General features: G+C 42.7%; 2 protein-coding genes, 1 long non-coding RNA gene and 1 pseudogene across 4 annotated transcripts in view; 1 reads left to right on the top strand and 3 right to left on the bottom strand.

Moving 5' to 3' along the window:
• Positions 1 to 1,460, bottom strand: part of SPG11 (SPG11 vesicle trafficking associated, spatacsin) — a 76,517-nt gene extending 75,057 nt beyond the window's left edge. For both annotated transcript variants that reach the window (XM_039888263.1, XM_039888262.1), the window contains exon 1: positions 1,207 to 1,460. In XM_039888263.1, the coding sequence (XP_039744197.1) occupies positions 1,207 to 1,460 (254 nt within the window). The remainder of the gene's footprint in view (positions 1 to 1,206) is intronic.
• On the top strand, positions 1,453 to 8,419 carry LOC120622707 (uncharacterized). Its single transcript, XR_005658527.1, has 2 exons — positions 1,453 to 2,013; positions 7,470 to 8,419. It is a non-coding gene; the product is annotated as an uncharacterized LOC120622707 (long non-coding RNA).
• Positions 3,759 to 12,698, bottom strand: PATL2 (PAT1 homolog 2). The gene is made up of 15 exons (XM_039888275.1): positions 12,457 to 12,698; positions 11,656 to 11,867; positions 10,964 to 11,044; positions 10,062 to 10,204; positions 9,480 to 9,548; positions 9,123 to 9,264; positions 7,749 to 7,866; positions 7,556 to 7,653; positions 7,294 to 7,347; positions 7,058 to 7,191; positions 6,762 to 6,921; positions 6,143 to 6,283; positions 5,193 to 5,290; positions 4,502 to 4,651; positions 3,759 to 3,980 (listed from the first exon to the last, which is right to left on the bottom strand). Exons 1-15 carry the CDS (start codon positions 12,503 to 12,505, stop codon positions 3,962 to 3,964), a joined length of 1,668 nt encoding a protein of 555 aa, XP_039744209.1. The 5' UTR covers positions 12,506 to 12,698; the 3' UTR covers positions 3,759 to 3,961.
• Positions 12,699 to 19,166: 6,468 nt separating this feature from the next.
• LOC120622830 (transmembrane emp24 domain-containing protein 5-like) overlaps positions 19,167 to 20,793 on the bottom strand; it is a 2,706-nt pseudogene continuing 1,079 nt past the window's right edge.

Below are 20,793 nucleotides of genomic sequence, written 5' to 3'. Positions count from 1 at the left end.
ACCATAGACTATTACCAAGTGGAAAGATAGGAAATTTTCAATGAAAATGACAAAATATAAAATGCAGTGATTTCAACAATATAAAAAGGATTTAGAAAAGTAGGAAGTTAAACCCTGAATACTATAAAAGGATTTAGAAAAGTAGGAAGTTAAACCCTGAATACTATAAAAACCCTATGAAGTATTTTAATTAAAATTCAGTTCAATTAGAAAAATTAAAAAGCTCTTCTTGATCCACTCCCCCCTAATTTCATGAAGTAGTTTATGAACGTCCCCATTAATTCATGTATGTCTTATCTTTTGTTAAGTTCTCAAACACCTAAAGAGTTTTGCTTTTCTCTCAGCCTCATTCCTTTGCAAAGGGGTATTCATAGGTACTTATTACTGTTGAATAAACTTACTCTCCCTAGGGAGAGAGACCTCTTCCTAAGCAACTAGAGATCAGGAATAAAGACAAACAGAACAAGTTAAAGCATTTACTGATTTAACGAACGAATCTCTACTATCAAGTACTGTTATAGGACCTGGACATTCCACGGTAAGACACCTCTTGGTTACTGAGTCTAAAGGAGATCATTTACAAAATGTTTTCTATTATAAAAAGAACCCAAAGACTCAGAGGGCACTAGCAAACTTAATGATTAAAAACTGTCTTGGACCAACAGCTACAGAAGTAGAAATAGATCATTGTTTTTTTCCTGGATTCCCAAATTATGTAAGCTTCACATAAAATTGTCTTAGTCAACTTTTTAGGCACTGCTCCTAGGTAACAGTAAGCTCGTAATAAATATTTGAGCGAATAAATGAGTGTAAAAACTAGGCTGTCCTTGAAGAAGCGGGGGAAAGCCCGTTTATGAAAAAAGTTATCAGGATGGTTCCAATTAGAGATAAATCCGTTAAAACACCAGCTCGGGATTACGTGGGCAAGGTTCACGGCGCAGTGACGACTGATCAACCTGCGTTAAATAAAATAATCAGCGCCTAAACTGGGACCCATGCCAGGTTCGCCGTGGCTAGCAGAAGAACGGGATGCTGTCTCCGCCCACCCAAAACCGGGAAGCGAGGGTGCAGAGATGCACCAAGGCGAGGAAAGGGTTCCCACAGCTGTCATTCCTCTCCCGCTACCTCCATGCTAGGAGCGGGGCACTGGGGCCAGCCGAGCGAGGGCTTGGGACTCCTCCCACACCGCCCAGCCGCAGCACTTACTGCCGAAAGGGGCCGTCGAGGCAGCAGCCACCCCCACCCCGGCCGCCTGGCGCCAAGGAAAGCACTTGAAGGCTGCCTGCAGCCGTCAGGCTCCCCAGAACCTCCTGCTCTCTGTGCAACTGCGCCCGGGATCCCAGCCGCCCCGTTGCCTCGGCGGGGACCGGCACCAACAACATAGGTAAAACCCGCTCCATGGCTTTATAGTTGCAACTACTGCCTGCGGCAGCACTTCCGGACCACTTCTCTGCAGCCATCTTTGGTCCGGCCGCTTCTTCCGGTCACCTACGCCAAACTGCGTCCTGGGCATGCGCAGTGTAGCCGACCCGCTCACAGTCTCGTGACTGCTGCAGCTGCAGCCGTATGCCTGTTTATTTTTGTCTGGTGGCGGGCACCGCCCAGTCTCACAAAGCCACGTTGCTTTAGTCTCGAGCCAGCCGTTAACTACACTGTAATAGTTGAGGGTTTCATTTAGCAGCTGGAGGCAGGCTGTAGCAGCTGTGCTCTGTGGCAATACGCTTTGCCACTTTAATCTAGCTGCCACTTAGCTGTTGGATCCCGGTTCCTGTCTCTTTTCTTAGCGTGCTATTAATTTTGTGTACAGTCCCTGGGATGGGGCAATGTCCTTGGTAGTGTGGACCGATCCATCCGGAGGGAGTTGAACTGAGTGTTGAAGTCAAGTAATACCCATTGTAATAGGCAGGGAAACAGGCTAAGGGGCGGAGGTGGTGGAGTTCTTTTCTTAACTGTTTTCTCAGGGAAGTATGATCCAAGATCGTCAGCAGGGAGAGGACGAAGCAGGAAGGGGTGGTGAGTAAAGAGATGGGGAGTAGTCATTTTGGAAAGGGTCCTAATAGACAGCAATACCTTTCTTAACACATTCTTTTCCACAATCAGATGGAATTACATGGCTACCAAAGGTCAGCTCTTCCGTTTTTTGCTTTGACGCCCATCCTCCTTTTGTTCTATGGCTTTGTGTCTGTAAATTTTTTTCTCCCGCATTTTTTCACCTCCTTTATTGGGATGCTTTCAATATCATGCAGACATGCTATAACATGTCATTCTTAAGAAAAATAACTTCCCTTAACCTACATCAACACCTACTGTCAAATTTCTGCTTCCCTTTTAGAAAATTCCAAGTTGACTCTTCTTGTAGTCGGAAAAATTCCCTCCCTCCTCACTTCAACCTCTCTAATCGGACTGCCACCTCTAACAAAACTGCCCCTCAAGACTAACGATCTCCATAGTGCCACAACTAGCCATCCTCTTTCAATCATTCCTCTCTCCTTTCTTAAAGTATTTTTCCAACTTTAGTAACACCGCTCCTCTAGTTTTCTACCTACTTCACTGATAACTCCTCAGTTGACATTTCTTCCTAATCAATCTCTTCCTCTCTACCTTTTAACATCTGCTGATAAACTCCCACTTTTGTCTTTATCCCTGACCATTTACTTCAACTCCAGACTGCTCTTTAATTACCTACTTGATATATCCACTTGTATTTCTAACAAGACTCAAATTTAAAGTGTCTAAATTTGATTTTTAACCCCCCACAAACCGATTTTTCTCATTTTTTCCTCTTCACTACGAGGCACTCACTATTAACTCTACTTGGGAGTCATCCTTGATTCTTAACCACCACCCTTATCCAGCCCATCAGCAACATCTGTCAACTCTTCCAAGACTTAGTGCAAGTCTCCTCTCCGCTTTCTGTCACCACTGCTCTTCAATTCTTGCTTGAGCTATTAAAAAAAAAAAACCTCTGAACATTTCTTTGTTTTCTCTTGTTCCCCTAACAATTCAGTGTTCTTAAAAAAACAAAATGATGTCACATTACTTTCCTGTTTAAAATTCTGACTTCCTGTCACTTAAAAATCCAGAGTTTTAAAAATCATGACTTATAGATCTATACTCTGCCTACCTCTCTCCAACCTCATCCCCCTACCCACTTATGTGTATGCTTCAGCCACACTTTTTCTGAAACACCAAATTCATTCTCACCCTGGGGGCTTTGTGCTCACTAGTGCCTCTACATGAAATACTTATCATTTCAGCTTAAATGTAACCTCTGTTGACAGGCTGTCCTGGAGCATTCCACTCCAGTCACTCATCATCCAGCTTTGTTTTTACCATGGTATTTATCGCTACTTGATGTTTTGTATGTCAGTCCTTATACAAACAGAATGTACGCTTCAGAAGAGCAGGGACTTTTCCTTGCTCACTATTGTTACTCTACCACCTAAAATGGTGCCTAGTTCACAAAAGGCACTCTAGTGTTTGCTGATGAATGCATAACCTTGTTTGTCAACTTAAACCAAACATTTCATATCCCAAGGGAGATGTTTATAGCCAACCCTCTTAGCTCAGCTAGGGCTACTTTCTCTTTATAAAAATAGCAACATCGATACAATTTCCAAGATCACACTTTTGTTACACATAACAAGACCTTGTCCCTTATATTAAGGACATTCTTACAGCATTCACGCCTCAAAAAATGGCTTTCATTATTGTATCTCCTAACTTATAAGTTTCAACACATTATCACATCTCTTTAATTATACCTTGCTATGCCATACCTTTTTAGGCATATCATTCAGGTTTTTGAAGAAAGCATAAGAAAATGTTTTGGACAGGATCCTCCCATGTATCAAGGCATAAGAAATGTCTTCAGAGTCTTGGATCCCTGTAGGCATAACCCATACAGCTACTATCTGATGATTAAACTTTTTCCACACGTATATATTCCAAAATAACGGAATCAGTAGATCCAGGCAAGCCTATAAAGAGAACAGGTGTTAACTGCAAACAATTCCATTTTCTAAAGTATTGGTGTGATTTGGTTAATATCTGATTCTTTCCAGCAGATGGTAAATCTGAGAGCAGAGAGGGTCTCCATGTTGTTCATGCTTATATTTTTGATAGTTGTCCCTCAAATTTTTTTTCTTTTTTTTTTCAAGCCCATAGCACTCGGTATTCCTAGGTGGTCTCCCATCCAAATACTAACCAGGCCCGACCCTGCTTAGCTTCCAAGATTGGTCAAATATATCTTGAATGAACAATTCAACTTCTCAAATTAATTTTGTCCTCAAATAGCTTAGCATGATAAGAGCAAAGCACCTGGGAATAAATTTAAAGGTTTGGCTGAAGAAACAAGCCAGAGTCCGAACTTGAGGCAGATGCCAGAGTGTCTAGAGCTACTTCTAAAAGCAAGCTGGTTTAAAAGAAGTAGAGAAGTAAGTGATATAACCTAGATCAAGCTTGAGCAAGAGACTATGTCCTTGTTTCTGCCATCACTTACTGCATTGTAGCCTCCAGTTGCTGTACCAATTGTTTGTCCACATGGCGACAGAATAGGGGAAGAAGGTTGCTGGGAAAGGCCAGGGGTTCTGCCAGAGAGGCTGTAGGAATCTGGGCTATCTCCCAGGCAATCAGAATCACTATGTCTGTCCTGGAGGGCAGAGAGGAAGGAATACATCAGTATTTGTATTTATGCAGGAAACAGACTCAAGGCCAAGATCTTTATTATCCTTACCACTATTGTCACCGTCTATGCTTGTAGTAATTAAGAGAACATTTGCACATTTGATATATGCCAGGGCAATACTTAGTGCTTTACACATTTTAATCTTCAGAACTCTAAGTGATTACTGCCATCATCCCTAGATCTCTAGTTTATAAATGAGTAAAGAGGCTAAGAGAAGTAATATGCCTAATAGTGCTAATAAGTGATAGGTAGAATTCAAATCTAGTTTGACTCTAAAGCTTGTCCCCTTAATTAATATGCCCTGCCTCCCATAGAGAACAAATGCTCTACAGGACCGTAGAGAGGATAAAAAGGCAGAACAGAACAGCTACAACTCTGCTAGTTTTCCCTTTGACCAACCTCCTCCCTGATGCTTGAATACACAACTCAGGGAATATCTCATTTGGCTTAGCCTACACATCTCAGAGGGTACTGAAATAGTATTTGCAGGCCTTTATGATCTTACCAAGCTGTATGGTCACTGTTGGATTCCTGTAGAGAAGAATCCAGGGACACCAGCTGCTCCCCATGACTCAGCAGGGCATAGAGCAAAGATATTCCAAACTGCAAGTGATAAAGTATCCAGGCAAAAATGAGTTCATGCTAGACTTTCAATGCTTCTCTGGCTGTCTTCCCAACTAAAAGGATACGTTCACATGTCCAAATAGAGTCCAACACCCATAAAACTCAGGTTTTTACTGTCTGGGCAAAGAACTCTCAGACCTTTCCAAGTGGATCACGGCTCTGAACTTTCCAAAAGATTCTTCTGGGGAGCTGATTAAATGCACTCTCATGGGTTCTGCCCCCAGAAATCAATTTGTACATCAGGAGTGGACCCAGGAATCTGATGCAGGTAGTCTGTGGCACCCCACTTTAAGAAGCACTGCTTTAGGCAAATGTTTTCAAAGAAAGGTTCATAAGATAATCCACTGACATGTTAGAAAATAACAGAACTTTCACATCTAGAGTTTCATCTTTCAAAACTTTCTATCTTGTATTTACTATTACCTAATTTATTACCTAATGTTAGTATAATGTTACATGTATGACAACACATGTGGGTGATATGGTTCTGAATTTTTATCAAAAGGCATATAAAATCAGAAAAGTTTAGTGACCTCTACTCTAGAGATCTATACCAGCACCATCATCAGGAAGCTTATTAGGAAATAGGAAAGCAGCTGTTTGAGCTCCGCCCTTGGTCTATTAAAGGATACACTCTCTGGGGGTGACCCCAAGGAACTGGTGTTCAGTAAGCTCTGCAGGTGATCCTAATGCTCACTAGAAGTTGAGAAGCACTGCAGAGGATAAGCTGGACAGATGAGATCACAAAGAGGTAAAAACATTCCCTCATTTATTCCTTGCCAGTGATAGCACTTGGAGGCCATCATATGTTAAAAGCCTCCCAGATGTTACCTGATTCTGAAGCACTGCGGTGACTGGCCGCTCTGATGAGCCAGGTGGAAGCAGCATTAGTCCCTGAAGTCCTTGGAGGAGTTCATGGAAGGTCAAGTGACTGATATATTTGCCCAGAGGTTTGAATAACATTTGTAGGGCCTGTAAGACGGTCCAAGAGCACTTCTCAGACTTTCCCTCTTTCCTGCCTTGCCTCCAGTCCCTTTCTTGCTGGCTTGCCTTTGGCACCTACCTGGTCAGGTTATTTACCAGACCTATCACCACTCTTGTCTCTCCAACCATAACATTGGTCCTTATATACCTACTTGTTCTAGGATGCCTTCCCTAAGAAAAGTAGATACGGGGCTCGACACTTATCAGGGAGTCCTTATTTTCTCACCCTCCACAGCACACCCACACCTGTGCAACCAAGGCCTGTGTGTTTTTTGTTCATTGCACCCAAAGATGATCAGCTGTTCTTGTATTTGTTTATTCCGTAACTCCCTCACCCGAGGATGGCAGAGTCAGTACCCTTCACTGCCATCACCTTATCTGGCATCTCTGGGGGTGGGGACCAAAGGAGGAAAGATGCCTAACCCATCTATGAAACCATCCTCTTCACCACTTAATGCCACAGTACCTGATCAGCCATGTCTCTCTTGACCAGGAAGGGCAGGTGGTGGGTGATAGCCAGAAGAAGGCTAACAGCTAGATCCTGGGGCAGGAAGGGGAGCAGCCGGGCCACTAGGGCTTTCCCTTTCCTCACCGAGAGTACCTGCAGGAAGCCTTCTGCTGCCTCCCTACAGGTGTGATAGGAGAGGGTTTTCAGGGGTCTGCAAAGAGGAGAGGGCTACATGCTGGGAAGGAGGGGCTAAAGCAAAGCTATTGTCTTTGCTGATCCATTACTGGGCTAAAGTGTGACCCTCCCTTGCTCACTCCAGGTTATTCTGCTCCTGGCTCTTTAAGGCCTGGAATAGCTTCTCAACCTGGTTTCTCTGCTGCTCAGAGTAGCAAGGCTGTGGAGGCTCATCCTTCTGGCCCTCCTCTATCTCTAGTAACTGAAGGAACATCTGAGAATTTGAGGGTGAGAAAAGAGGAAGAAGAGGTCAATTTGAGCAATATCCCATTTTCAAGGGTAAATTAGGAACTCATCCCTAAGGAGCTGACCTTACCTTCTCAATCCAATACAACACCCGAAGCCTCTGACTGCTTGCAGCTCCTGACTCCTAGGAGAAAGAGTCCCAAGCCATCAGCCACCCCTCCACAGCAGCAGCCCAGGCTTCAGAGGAGCTGGAAATTCAGCTGGAAAGACTAACAAAATCTGATCGTGCTTCTTCCTTACTCTTAGGTCACAATCAGAACTGAAGCATGAGAGTGCTCCAGACCTTTCTCTAAAACAGAGAGAGAAAGGTTCTGGGAAGATCTCTCTCCTACCGGTTCTTGAGTTCCATGGAGTACGGCATCAATAGCTCGGCGAGGGCAAAAACACGTCGACACAGCTACCTGGCCCAGGGAACCCTCTATTCGAACCACTGCATGAAAGGAGTCAGGACAGTCATATTTCCCTCCCCTTTCCATCCTCTGTCCACCCAGATGGCCAGCCCAACCCAGGTCAGCCTGGTCTTACCCGATTCATAAGCCTCTGCCTTCTGAATGAAAGGTGTTTCCAGCTTGAGAGATTCAATCTTGCTCCTTTGCCCAAGTAGCTCTTCATCTGCCTGCTTCTCCAGTTTTTGATAATATTTCTGTGAGTCCATGGAATGGAAAAATGTATACTCATCTTCTGAACTTAAAATTAAGATTCTCAAGTACAACCTCTTAACATACCCTTTTCTATAGCATCCATTTCAGAAATGATCTTGGCACCTTAGACCTTTTTGGCAGTCATTATAAAGTATCTTAAGCACCCTGGCCTCATGCCACCTGTCCTGGGGTTCTCATGCTAAGAATTTATACCACTCTCAGATCCGATGGAAAGGCAGACAGCAAAGTAGAGCGCCTGGAAAAAAAACCTGTCCCGGCACCTGCAACCTTCTTGCATTCCATGTTCCCAAGTTATACACTGTATACCACATATCCTCCCCATCTCCATTTTGATTCTGTAATTCTGCCTGTACTTTCCAAAATCAGAGTTATCTGATGGCATGAAGACCATCAGCAGCTTGAAGTACAGAGGTAGTACTATTTGTCGATTGGCCTCTAGGCCAGCTTTGTATTTCTGAAGATTTGTTCAGCACCTCTAATATTTTCTTAAAGAAACCTATAAAATCCCAAGCTGAAATAAAGCCATTGACTGCAGGCCAAACAAGGCGTTCAATAAAGCTCCTTCATTTAGGAGCAGTGCCAAAAAGGCAAGAATATAAAACTATTTCACTTTCAGTGATATTGACAGGAAAAAGTTTTTCAAGTGGTGTGGGAAGAAAGGAAGGAACAGGAAGGAGATAAAGGTGGGAACTTTGGTGTGAAGCTCATGGAGGCTGAAAAGTAAGTGAAACACAGTTTAGTCAACCCCAAAACTCGTAGCCAAAGGTTTGCCCCATGAATACAAGGGAGATTAGGAAGCAGGAGGAAGACTCAAAATGTCTGCCAGCATTTGTTCCATTCAATGTATTGAATCCCACTAATTATAAGATCTCCGTGTTTTAGGTCTAAAAAAGGAAAGTAGATGAATGTTTATAACAAGGCATTTCTAAAGACAAAAGCATACAAGGTGGAAAAGTCCATATTTCTGGCCTGAATAGGGGGAATTCTTGGCAAAGGATAGAGACAAAACCTCAGATGGTGTTTGGGGAATTGTAAATAACCCATTTAGCTGAAGTGTAGGAAAATAGAGATTGGGATGTCAACTTTCGAAATGTGGCCCCTATCCTATAGTAAGCAGTTGCCTTTCCCACCTGAATGGGTATGGCCCCTGTGAGCTGGAGAGGCTGTGAGATGGCCTGTGGAGTCCAGGCCCATTTGACCCCAAGGTCAGAGGCTGCAAAGAGCACATGGGGCTCACCTGGTAGTAATAGTCATCCAGGCAGGGGTTCTCACTCTGCAGCTGAACCATCTGCACTCTTATCACCCAGTCCTTCTCTTTTCGAGTCATGAGGTTAGCACAGGGGTCTGGCTGCTGAGACCAAGGCTTCTTGGCTGGGGGACTTCAAGCCAGGAGGAACTTCCCTTTAGATCTACCCACCCCTGCCACAGAGGACTTCCCAGTGGGTGGTGAGCAGGGAGTGGAGCTGTCTGGGAAGGATAGGAAACAGTGCAGAGGCAGGCAGCACTATGAGAGTCCAACTTGTGTGGGGGCTTGGGAGAAATCCCCAGCATGCAGGCAAGCAGCCCTCCACACTGCTCCTCATCTGGGTTTTACCTTGATGCTCGACTGTGCTCCTGCAGCTGCAAGATCCGTTGGTGCTGGGGGTGGAGCTGGGTCAGATGACTGGGAAGACTTAGAAAGAAACTTGGGCTGGCTAAAAGAAGCTCTCAGCTCCCTCCCCTGCTCCACTCATTTAGCCTCTGGTAACCTCAGTTGGACACCTAAGGGAGCCCTATCTGTTTATGTGCCCGCCTCAAATCAGCCACATGAAACATCACAATCCTAACTCAGCCGGGCATACATTCTCCCTCCAAGATATACTTTTCTGCAGTTTGGCTGCAGGAAATCTTGACACAGTAGAAAACCATTTAGCCTGGTTGTTACGCTGAGTCCTAACCTCAGTTCAGCCCTGCCAGCTAACCCTTAAGTCCTTTTAGTCTCCCTGGGCCTCTATTTTCCTCATCTGTAAGAGAGAAGGGCCTGGACTCAGACTTTCCTTATTAAGTTTCTATAAGTACTTTTGGTGGCAGCTGGTAGAGTAGCCCCCACCACTCCTCAGCCACTGCCTCCTGAGACCTCCAGAGAAGAGCTCAGCCTGCAGAGGATGTGGGGGTGCCTGGCACCCTGAACTAGTACCTGAACCTAGGGCGCCACGAGGTCGGTGTGCTGCAGAAGAGAGCTGGGTCTGGTGAGAGCAGTCGAGGGCCAAAGTGCCGCGCTGGAGAGCTGGTGCTGGGAAGCGTAGGCCGGAAAGGAACTGGCGATAAGTATTCCAGGGTCTAATAGTGGAAGAAGAGCATCTCCACCAGCAGAACGGTACTCCTGCTGCTACGTGCATTCTACATTGTCACCTGCCTTTTCCCTCAAGAACCTCCTGAACATTTTGCCATCTTGGGGGAACTTCAAGCCAGCTCTGAGGTCACCAGACTGTGGATCTTGCCCTTGTTTCTACCTGGGTTTGTCTCCTCTTAGGGAGCACTCGTCAGTCCCTGATAATGTAAGAGCATGTGCTTTTCCTACTGTCCAGTGAGTCAACACCTCTCCCTCTCCTCTCTGTGATAGCCTTCTCTCAGGCTCTTGTGTCTTCAGTCACTGGGGAAATGGTTAGCTGTCTCATTTCTGACTCATCTGAAGCCCTCCTCTGAGCTCAATTCCTTTCTCGTTCTCTGGAGGATTCCCTGCAATTTCTCCACCCCAGACTATACTCCCATTATGTAGTTAATTGAAGGGAAGGGGCTCTTTCTAACCCTAAGCTTGGCGCTGCTCATCTGCTGAAATGTAGGGAAGTAGAATTAGGGAAGTATAAAAAAGTTGTCCTTTTTCATATGAATGGCCAGTTGTCCCGGTACCACCTTTGTTATTTACCAAGCTTCTCTACAGGATGGGCGTCTTCCACCTCTCATACCCACACCTCACACTGAGAGCTTCATCTCCAAAGCAAGGTCGAGAGCAGACTGAACATAATGGAAATAAGGGACACTTGGTGTGCTCCTTCTTAGCACCCACTTTCTCACACAATGGAGACTGGAGCGACTCACCTGCCACAGAAAGTGCAAGGAGGCAGGTGACATCCCAAGTACACCAGGGGCCTTGATTCCAGGGGAGCTGAGAAAACCTCTCTGGGATGGAAGAAAACCCAGGCTTGCATGAGCCACTGTGGTGTCTTTTACATTCATCGGTGTCCATCGAGTGGGAGGCAGCAAGGCCAACCACTTTCAATACCCAGGACAGTGGCAGCCTGGCCCTCAATCCAAGTCAGCTGGGCCAGAGCCCCTCTCTTTCCCTGCGAGGAAGCAAGACTGGTATCTTGGGAGTAGGTCGAGGGAGAGTCTAAATCATTTCATTTCTACATGGAATCCTTGTCTCTCTCCACTGGTTATGGGAATCCAATACCTATTTATAGGAATAAATACCAGACTGCTGAGACACAGGGGCCAGGGGGCAAAGATGACTCACCTTCAGCACTAGAAGCAGGGGCAGCACCTGTAGTTGATGCCTAGCCCTGCTTAGACCTGGTTTTTAAGGTGAAGACAGCATCAGAAACTAAGTTTGAAATAGGAAAGAGGAAAGGAAGAAACGAGTCCCTACTCGAGTTCGAGCCTGAAATAGAAAGTGTTAACCCAGAACCTATCTCAAACGATTGGAGAAGAGGAGAGGGATGTTTAGCAACAGTCCATGAGCTTCAAACTGTTCAGGACAGCCATCACCCCACCCGCTCCTGCCATGGCACCTGGGTGTTATGGACAGCACTGAGGACTGCTGGATCCCCGAGATCATTCTCTTCCCCCTCCTTCTCCAGGTCCAGGGCTAAGTCAGGGTCCAAATCTGGATCCAGAGCCTCCACCTCATTTTCTTCCTCCTCCAATTGGGGGGCAGACATCGGTTCCTCTTCAGGAGCTAAAGGGCCATAGGACTTTCCTGGGCCTGGTTTTGAGTGGGGGCCTGAGGAGGAAGTAGATGGGGGCTCAGGTGTGAGGTGTCTCATAAAGAGCACTTGTGTTCATGAGCCATCTCTAGCACCCCCTTCAGACAGTGCCTCCTGTTCTAAGGGTTCACCTCAGCCTTATTACTCTAAGGACTCCTACTTGTCTTCCAATGTAGCAAACGGGAATGTAGCAGGTGCTAGACACCTTCACTTTCTACATTGCCTCTTCAATTACCTCATTAGGTACCACCACAGGCTTCTCCACCTAACAGCCCATTCTGTGCCTCTTTAGTTAACCAAGTTCCAGCTGCTCTGATCACTGCAATGTAACCCTGCTGTGCACCAGACACTTTGCATGTATGTGTTCGTTTAATGTTCACAACAGTCATGTAAGCCTGTTATTGATGATGTTACTATGAGAGTGAGGAAAATGAGGCTCAGAAAAGTGACCTCAGTCACCCAGCATGATGTAGCTATCAAGTATGAGTTTGGAATCACTCCCAGCAATTCTGGACACCCAAGCCCGTGTTCATCCACTGAACCAGAACAGCAAGTCTCTGCACCCTTGGGCTTTTTATCCAGTTACCACGGCCCACTTAGTGATACCTTCAAGACATTTCATCTTCACAGGCTGGCAGACTTCTTCCATGGCCATTTCCTCTGGTGAGAGAGCATTGCCAGCTTTTGGAAGGTAAACCTGGAACAGGGAAGAGACCCAGAGGCACCCTCCTCATCAGTGAGGATGGTATGGCACCCTAAAACAGCCATGGTCATCCACCAGCAAGGTTGTCAGAGGAATATTGGCCCAGGATCCTGAAGAGCAGGGACCCTTGGCTCTCAGGCTACACTAAACCCCCACCCTCTGACCTCACCAGTCCAGCTCTAGGGACAGGGCTAGGAGTTGGAGGAGCACTTCCACACAGACACTACCAGCCTCCATCTGTTCACAGTGAGGGGGCCTCACGGCTGCCTTGACACCCACCACCTTACTGTTGTCCATTCTCCATAGTTTAGCCATGGCAGCCTGAGCCAGTGCTGGCTTGCTGCCCTTGGCTTTAAGAGTCTCAGCCCCTCCCCTGCTCTCCTCTTAAAGGGCCAGCATCTCCCAACCACAGCGTCTTGGTAGAAATATGAGAACATAATCTTATGATAAAGAAAACCCTTGAAAGGACAAGAGAAATAAACTGCATTTTTAACCATTCAAGGTGTGAGTACAGTTTATTAGAACTGATATTTGGGAGCAGGGATTTAAAAGGAGGATCCCTGTTTTTCACACCCTTCATAGGAACATTTGTGAGGTTGTGTTCCCTTCAATCTCTGAGTTTTGCTCCATCAAAACTGCATAGGAAAATTGGAGGATCCTGGGGAGATTACCTAGCAACCAAGTTCTTAGCACTTCAGGGCAGTGTGCTTGTGGATTCCTGCCATCCACCTGCTGATGCTTGCCCTTCACTGTGTTCCATGAACTTAAGTCTACTACCCTGTTCTAACTGATGAGGGGACCCCTTTGAATTTAGAAGCCAGATCGTCAAGGTAAAAACACTTTTGCATGAGTTACACACAATCTCGTGTCTTCTTGGCTGTTCTAATGGAAAGCTGGTTCAGCTCAGAAGTAAAAAGAAAATGAAACAACAAAACATCAGTATTGCTGGTAGGCAAAACATAAGACCCACCTGAGCCTCATCTAACAGAGTGATCCTGGGTTTTGTACCCACATCCTGTGTTGAGCGACCCCACGTGACTGTAGAACTTGTGAATAAAAATAAAAAAGCTAAATTCTCTACATCAAAAAAGCAAGTTAGGGCTCTATTGTCCTGTTTATAGGATTATAATTCTTGGTGCCTCCAAATAAAAATATTTGTTTCAAAAATTTTGCTGTGGGTCAGAACTATATGGATGGGAGGAAATTTTAAGTAGCTTAAGTTACCAAAAAACTTTTCTAGTACCTCAATTGAGTTCAGGCCTTTTTTGTAATGTTTCAGCTGTTTAAAATTCAGCTGTTTCTCTCAAGAACTTCCTAATAATTCAGTTTGGTATTATTAACCAAAGGGCCAAATGGTGAATTTCAGTATTCCAGAAGTGATTTATTAGGTTGTTATAGAGACCAAGTTTTATGAAGAGCCACTTGCTACATGCAGATTTTCATTCTGAAGGGACTTCCAGTACCAACTAGTACCAGAGCAGGTGAAATAGGGTTTAGTCTTCAAGTCTAAAACAGCCCTGCCTTGACTGTTTGAAGTTTCACTTGGGACCTAGTAGCTTTTGTGAAAGTCCTCTACCTTTGCCTGAAGTCTTATATGTCTACTGGTTTCTTAGATTTTCTAACTTTCTGCCATGGTTTAACTATGCTAAGTTTAAGAGAAGCCTGTGCTAGGCTTGAGATACAGCAGTGAATAAGGCAGATGGTACCCAGGGCCTCTTAGAGCTCCCCAAATAATAAGTACAGACAATAAACAGGATTGTTGGATCAGATAAAAGATACATTAGAAATGTTTACATTTGCTAAATAAAACACCGGGGGACTTTCCCACTTGTATGGGGAGAATTTTAATACATTGTTTCAGTTTCTTTAATGGTTGTAGATCTAGTCCAGTTTTTAGTTTCTTTTTGTGATTGTGTTGTTAAATTATATAATCTCTAAGAATGTGCCCATTTCCTGTAAATTCAAATTTATTGCCATAAAGTTGCTCATAATATAAGAATATTTTTTTAATCTATGCTATATCTGTATTTTGTCCCCCTTTTCTTCCTAACATTATTTATGTTTTATCTCCTCTTTTTTTCTTCTTTCCAGCTTTACGTTAGCACTTTGCAAACAAACCATCATGATGAATTTCCTCTCATTTTTACCCAGATGCCACCACTGAACACTTCTTGGATTTAAAAAAAATAATCTGAAACAACCATTACCCGTTATTTCTCAGAAACTATCTCAATGACCAGTGATTTCATAACTGTAAGTGCAAAAGACATATTTCAGTCCTTACCTTAGTTGAAGTTCTAATCTCCTACAGCTTCCTGAGAGTTCAGTCTCCTAATTCTTTCTGTACTTTTGGGGTCATCTTCCTTTGGCCCCTTTCCTTCTCTCTGCATCCTCTTGCCATTCTTCAAGTATCCTATTCCTTATGCCTCTTCTCTTTCCCTTCTACATTAAATTTTCTTAATCTGAGGGTGCCCTTAAATTGTGTATATGCTTGTGTGATTTTTAATAAGCACATTTTTTTTCTGGAGAGACAGAACTTTCATCACATTCTCAAAAGGATCAAGAATCTCCCCAAAGGTTAAGTCCTCTGCAACTTGGTATCCCTGGGCAATCTCATCTACTCATGCATTCCTATAACCTGCATGCTGGTAATTTCCAGTCCTTTTGTCAGATCCGACATTTCCCAACTGAAAGCACCTCAGTGGTTTTTATCTCCTGTCCTTTATATAAGGCATAAAGCCCTTTACAACTTGACTCTGACTGCCTCTCCAGTCTCCTTTCTTGAAGTTCCTCCTGCCTTCTAGTTTGGGTTTCAGAAATATCGAACTGCTTTGAGCTGTGTGGGGATCGGAATTCTGATGGAGCCCCCTCTTATAGACACTCTGCACCAGGATGTCTCTCCCTGCCCTGAGGACCTCTTACCCTTGTTGTGGGAGTTTTATCCAGTTGTTGATTAAAGTAGCTTCCTGTGATGACATTAAACGTGCATATTTTAGCAGGTAATATGCTGTTGATTGTGTCACACAAGCAAAATTAATTTGCAAAGGAAGAGTTATTTTAATTGCAAGGTGATTTTTCAAATGCTTTATTGAATTGCCTTACCCTAATATTCTCAATATTCAAATGAGGGAAGAACTCATCTCAGGCTTCACCTCCAGGAAGCCCTCTCAGATACCCTCCTCCGTTCCAGGTTGGATGAGGTACCCTTCTAAATGTGCACTCCTTGGCTTTTACACCCTTTTCTCATTACATGTACCACACAGAATTGTAATTGTTTTTGTATTTGTCATCCCCCCGCCTGAGAACAGAGATGTGTCTTCTTCACCTTTGTGCCTCTAGCACTGAAGGCAATATCTGCAACAGAGTAGGTTCTTAGCAAATGTTAATTGAACTGAACCAAAGTGAAAAATATAATGGTCTTTCCCTTCAGAAACTTCTTCAGATAGGGTTTTGTAACCTCACCTAGATTTCACATAGTTTTTTCTTAGATTCAAGCTGGTTTTGTCTAGATAATGGTGTCATGAATCACCTTTTTCTTCTGCCCTATCCTTCCACCTTTGTATGCCTACTTCCTTAATTATTAAGCCTTAGGACACAAGGTTCTGGTCAGTGTCAAAGCCTTTAAGAATGAAACCTCAGAATGAAGCCTCAGGTCTATCAACAGGGAGGACAAAAACTTTTGGTTAAATTAAGATAACATCTTGGCTTTAAATGTGTTTTAGCTGCAGGCCCATCAAGGCAGAACAACCCCACCTGCCACAGGACCAAGTCAGGCACCAGACAGGATGGTGCCATGGCTGATTCCAGAACTGGACATGCATCCATGACCCCAACTTCTATAGTTTCCATGACTGATGATTTTTGCCTATCTATCTCATTGAGACACCTCAGGAGCCAGGTTTTTGAGAGCGATAGTTCGTCTGTGTCTCTGGGACTTGCAACTCTCTAATAAACCCTTACTTCCATTGCTGCAAAACCCGGATGTGTTGTTTTTTTTTTGTTTTTTGTTTTTTGTTTTTACTTAAAAGCACACAGGCAGATGGATCCCTTTGCTCTGCTACCTGGGTGTGTCCTACTCCAGTCCATTCTCCACATTGCCCCCCAGGAATGTCATTCTAAGAAAACAAACCTCATGATACTTAAGCCGGAAATCATAAAAGAAAAGACATATAGATTTAATTTAAAAGGTAAAACTTCTATACTGAAGACATATCTTTGCTAAAGTAAATTTTTATGGAGCAAAGACTTAAATGTTAAAAAAAATTAAACCTCAAAAAAAGGAAATAAGTGAGTTTTTTTAAAATGTGAAGTACGGGAGGTCCTTCCAACCATGACCCCAAATGGGACAACTGATAAATTTACCTACATAAAAATATAAGGCTTTGACAAAAAAGCCAAAAACATACAGTAGAGAAAGGAAAGCCTCTTCAATAAATGGTGCTGGGAAAACTGGAAAGCCACCTGCAAAAGAATGAAACTAGACTGTTGTCTATCACCACACACCAAAATTAACTCAAAATGGATTAAGGACCTGAATATAAGACCTGAAACAATAAAATACATAGAAGAAAACATAGAAACTAAACTCGAGGACCTTGAACTTAAAGAAGATTTTATGAATTTGACCTCAAAAGCAAGGGAAATAAAAACTAAAATAAATGAATGGGACTATCTCAAACTAAAAAGCTTCTGCTCAGTAAAAAATCGTTAACAAGGTAAAGAGACAACCATCCGAATGGGAAAATATATTTGCAAGCAATGCCTCCGATAAGGGCCGAATATCCAAAATATCCAAAGAACTCATACAACTCAATAACAACAACAAAAAAACAAATGATTCAATCAAAAAATGGGCAGAGAACCTGAACAGACACTTCTTCCAATCGGATATACAAATGGCCAACAAATATTTGAAAAGATGCTCAACATCGCTAGCTGTTAGGGAAATGCAGATCAAAAGCAAAATGAGATACCATCTCACACTTGTTAGAATAGCTATAATCAACAGGACAAGTAATAACAAATGATGTGGAGAAAAAAGACCCCTCATACACTGCTGGTGAGACTGCCACTATGGAAAACAGTATGGGACCAGGCCACGGGACCAGACTGGATGGCTCCATGGCTGATTCCAGAACCGGAGGGACACAATGACCAGTTACCTCAGCTCTATCCAATCAATAGCACCCATGAGCCCAACTTTCTTAGTTTCCATGACTAAGGATTTTCCCCTTATATAATCAGTACTCCTGAGACACCCGGGGAGCCAAATTGTTGAGAGCATTATCTTGCCTATGCCTCTGGGACTTGCAACTCTAAATAAACCTTACTTTCTTTGTTGCAAAACCTGCACGTATCTCTCCACGCATTCAGAAGCATTACTCAGGTAACACTTTCATCTCTTTAAGTAATCTTATTTAGTCAGTCATACTTTTAAGGTGTAATAGAAATATTTTGCAGAGTTTAGGTATAATTCAATGAAGCCCTATTAATAACTGCATTTTCCTAAGTTTGAAAAAATTTACCAGGTGATTTAAATAAATGAACATTGAGCCAAATTTGTAACACCAAACAATCTGTTTTAAAATATTTCTCTTAACCAGGGGTTTCTTAATAAATGTGGCAATTACAGATTAATCACAGAAAGCTGAAATAACTGATTATGGATTGAACACAAATTTGGAAGACAAAGTCTCAACTTTATCTACATATGTACCTCTCTTATAATGTAAATAGAAGCATAGTTTTGAGAAACAATAACATTTTTAAAATTTCTGTTAACAAATGTTTCATTTCAATGTAAAATATCAGTAAAAAAAAAAAAGTTTTATATACTTAGCCTATATTCCCCATAGGTCATGCCTATGGACTGAATATTTGTGTCCCCTACAAATTCATATGTTGAAATCCTATCCCCTAAGGTGATAGTATTAGGAGGAGAGGCCTTTGGGAGGTGATTAGGTCTTGAGGGTAGAACCCTTGTGAAAGTGACTCTGAAAGTTCTCTTGCCACTCCCTTCTACCTTGTGAGGACACAGTGAGAAGGCGCCATCTATGACCAGAAAGTGGGCTCTCACCGAATCTGCTGGCACCTTGATCTCGTACTTTCAACCTCTACAACTGTGAGAAATAAAGTTCTGTCATTTATAGGTCACCCAGCTGCTATATTGTTATAGCACCTTGAATGGACTAAGACACCCACATTTCTGCTTTGATGGGCCTGGAACTGGAACACATCTAAAGCCAAGATGTTATCTTTAGTCTAACCAAAACCTGATGTCTTCATGATTATGGACTTGAGGCTCAGTTAATCTTATCTAGGGCTTAATGATTAAAGGAGCAGGTATCCAAAGGTGGAAGAATTAGGGTAGAAAAAAACAAGTGAGTCACAATGCCATTGTCTGGGCAAACCCAGCTTGAATCAGAGAAAAAAACTAAATTAAAGAAATGACTTTTGTATGCTGTTACAAAAGTAAAGACTACTTTCACATTTAAATTATATTTGTTTCACAGGTAAGACTACTTGAAAATGAGTTAAAAGAAACAATGTCTTGACTGTGACAGTTTATTGCATTTTTCAGCCTCTTTTTTTAAATGTTAAATAGTTTGGAGTTTCAAGTTCTACTTTTCTATTTATCTTTAAATAGGTTGTTTAGCATAAAACTTGAATAGCTGAGGTCACCACCATGACCACTAAATTGTTTGTGGACCAGAAGACAACTCTGTCAAAGTTGCTTCCTTGTATGTTTCCACGGTGAGCTTCAAATACTCTAAACAAAATTTGGATATGACTACATTTGTTTCACCCTGATTTTATGCTAATAATGGTTCCAGGATGTCTCTGATTTTATATCCAACACATCTGCACCTGTAGTACATCTCCTCCTATCCTTGCTCCTATTTCTTCATATTATCCAGAATTAATTCAAAGGAAGTCACCTTTCAGAAATGGTGCTGAATATACAGTCACCAACATCAGGTGTACTCCTCCTTATTTTCTCTGTTCAAAAGCTGACGTTTTTCTTCCTAGAGACACAAGATGAAAATCAATATCCTGTTCTGCTTTATCTAAAACTTGGTAGTCTCCAGCAAGGCCACTGGGATATGGCCTCGTGAAAGTTGCTGTCCAGGAGGGCTGAGGAGCCAGCCATCTGGCTCTTGTCACTCATCCCATCTGGCTGGAAGAGGTGGACTCCTCCAAGCTGGCTGAGAATCTCCAGGTGGCAGCAGCACAGTCACTTTCTGAGCCCTCCTCAGCCTCTGCCCCTTCAGGACCCTTTTCCTCCTAATATTTTATTTTGAAAAATTTTAATCTTACAAAAGAGTTGAGAGTATGATAAAATTAACCTGTATATCCCATACCTAGTACTCGATAACATTTTGCCTAACAAATATTCTTTAGATAAGCTACTTCTCTGTTATATCAGCATCTGTTCCTAGTGACTGGGGACTTTGGCTGACAGACCATAAACAGGAAATTGATAGAACAAGAAATACAAAGAAAACATGTGAAAAATTCTCTGATTCTAGCTGGGTTTGCCCAGACAATGGCATTGTGACTCACTTGTTTTTTTCTACCCTAATTCTTCCACCTTTGGATACCTGCTCCTTTAATCATTAAGCCCTAGATAAGATTGACTGAGCCTCAAGTCCATAATCATGAAGACACCAGGTTTTGGTTAGACGGATTGCCTTTTAAAATTACAAAGTATAAAAGGGAAATACAATTTTTGAACAATAATAATCAGCTTGGGGCAGTGTGTTGGGAAATAAGTTCCCTTTCTTATTCTATGATGGAATGTAACCTGGTAGAGGGCAGTTTCACAATATGTAGGATAAGTTATAACAGGGAAAAACTGGAAACATTCTGAATACAGGATTGGGTAAAAAAGTAAGGTCTATTCATACAATGAAAACATATATCGATCTCTGTTACCATAGAAATTGATACATTGTCCATGCTATATAGTTAAATAAAAAAGCTATTTGCAAAGAAATCTATGCAGAATGATTACATCTTTATAAACACGTACATCCAGATTTATATCTGTATATGAATAGACAAAGTCTGGGAACAAACATTAATTCATTAGCAGTGGTTATCTTTGGCTGGTAGGATAACAGGTGATTTAAATTTTTATCTATATTCTTACATTATCTGATCTTTTCATACTGAATATAAATTTTATAATTAGAAAAAAATAAAGCTATGTAGAAAAGCTTTTTAAAATATCAAAAAAA

Source organism: Pteropus medius, unplaced genomic scaffold (assembly GCF_902729225.1).
Source record: "Pteropus medius unplaced genomic scaffold, Ma_sr-lr_union100, whole genome shotgun sequence".
NCBI lineage: Eukaryota > Metazoa > Chordata > Mammalia > Chiroptera > Pteropodidae > Pteropus > Pteropus medius.
Note: the sequence above shows the minus strand (reverse complement) of the source record. Positions and strands in the feature narration are given on the sequence as shown.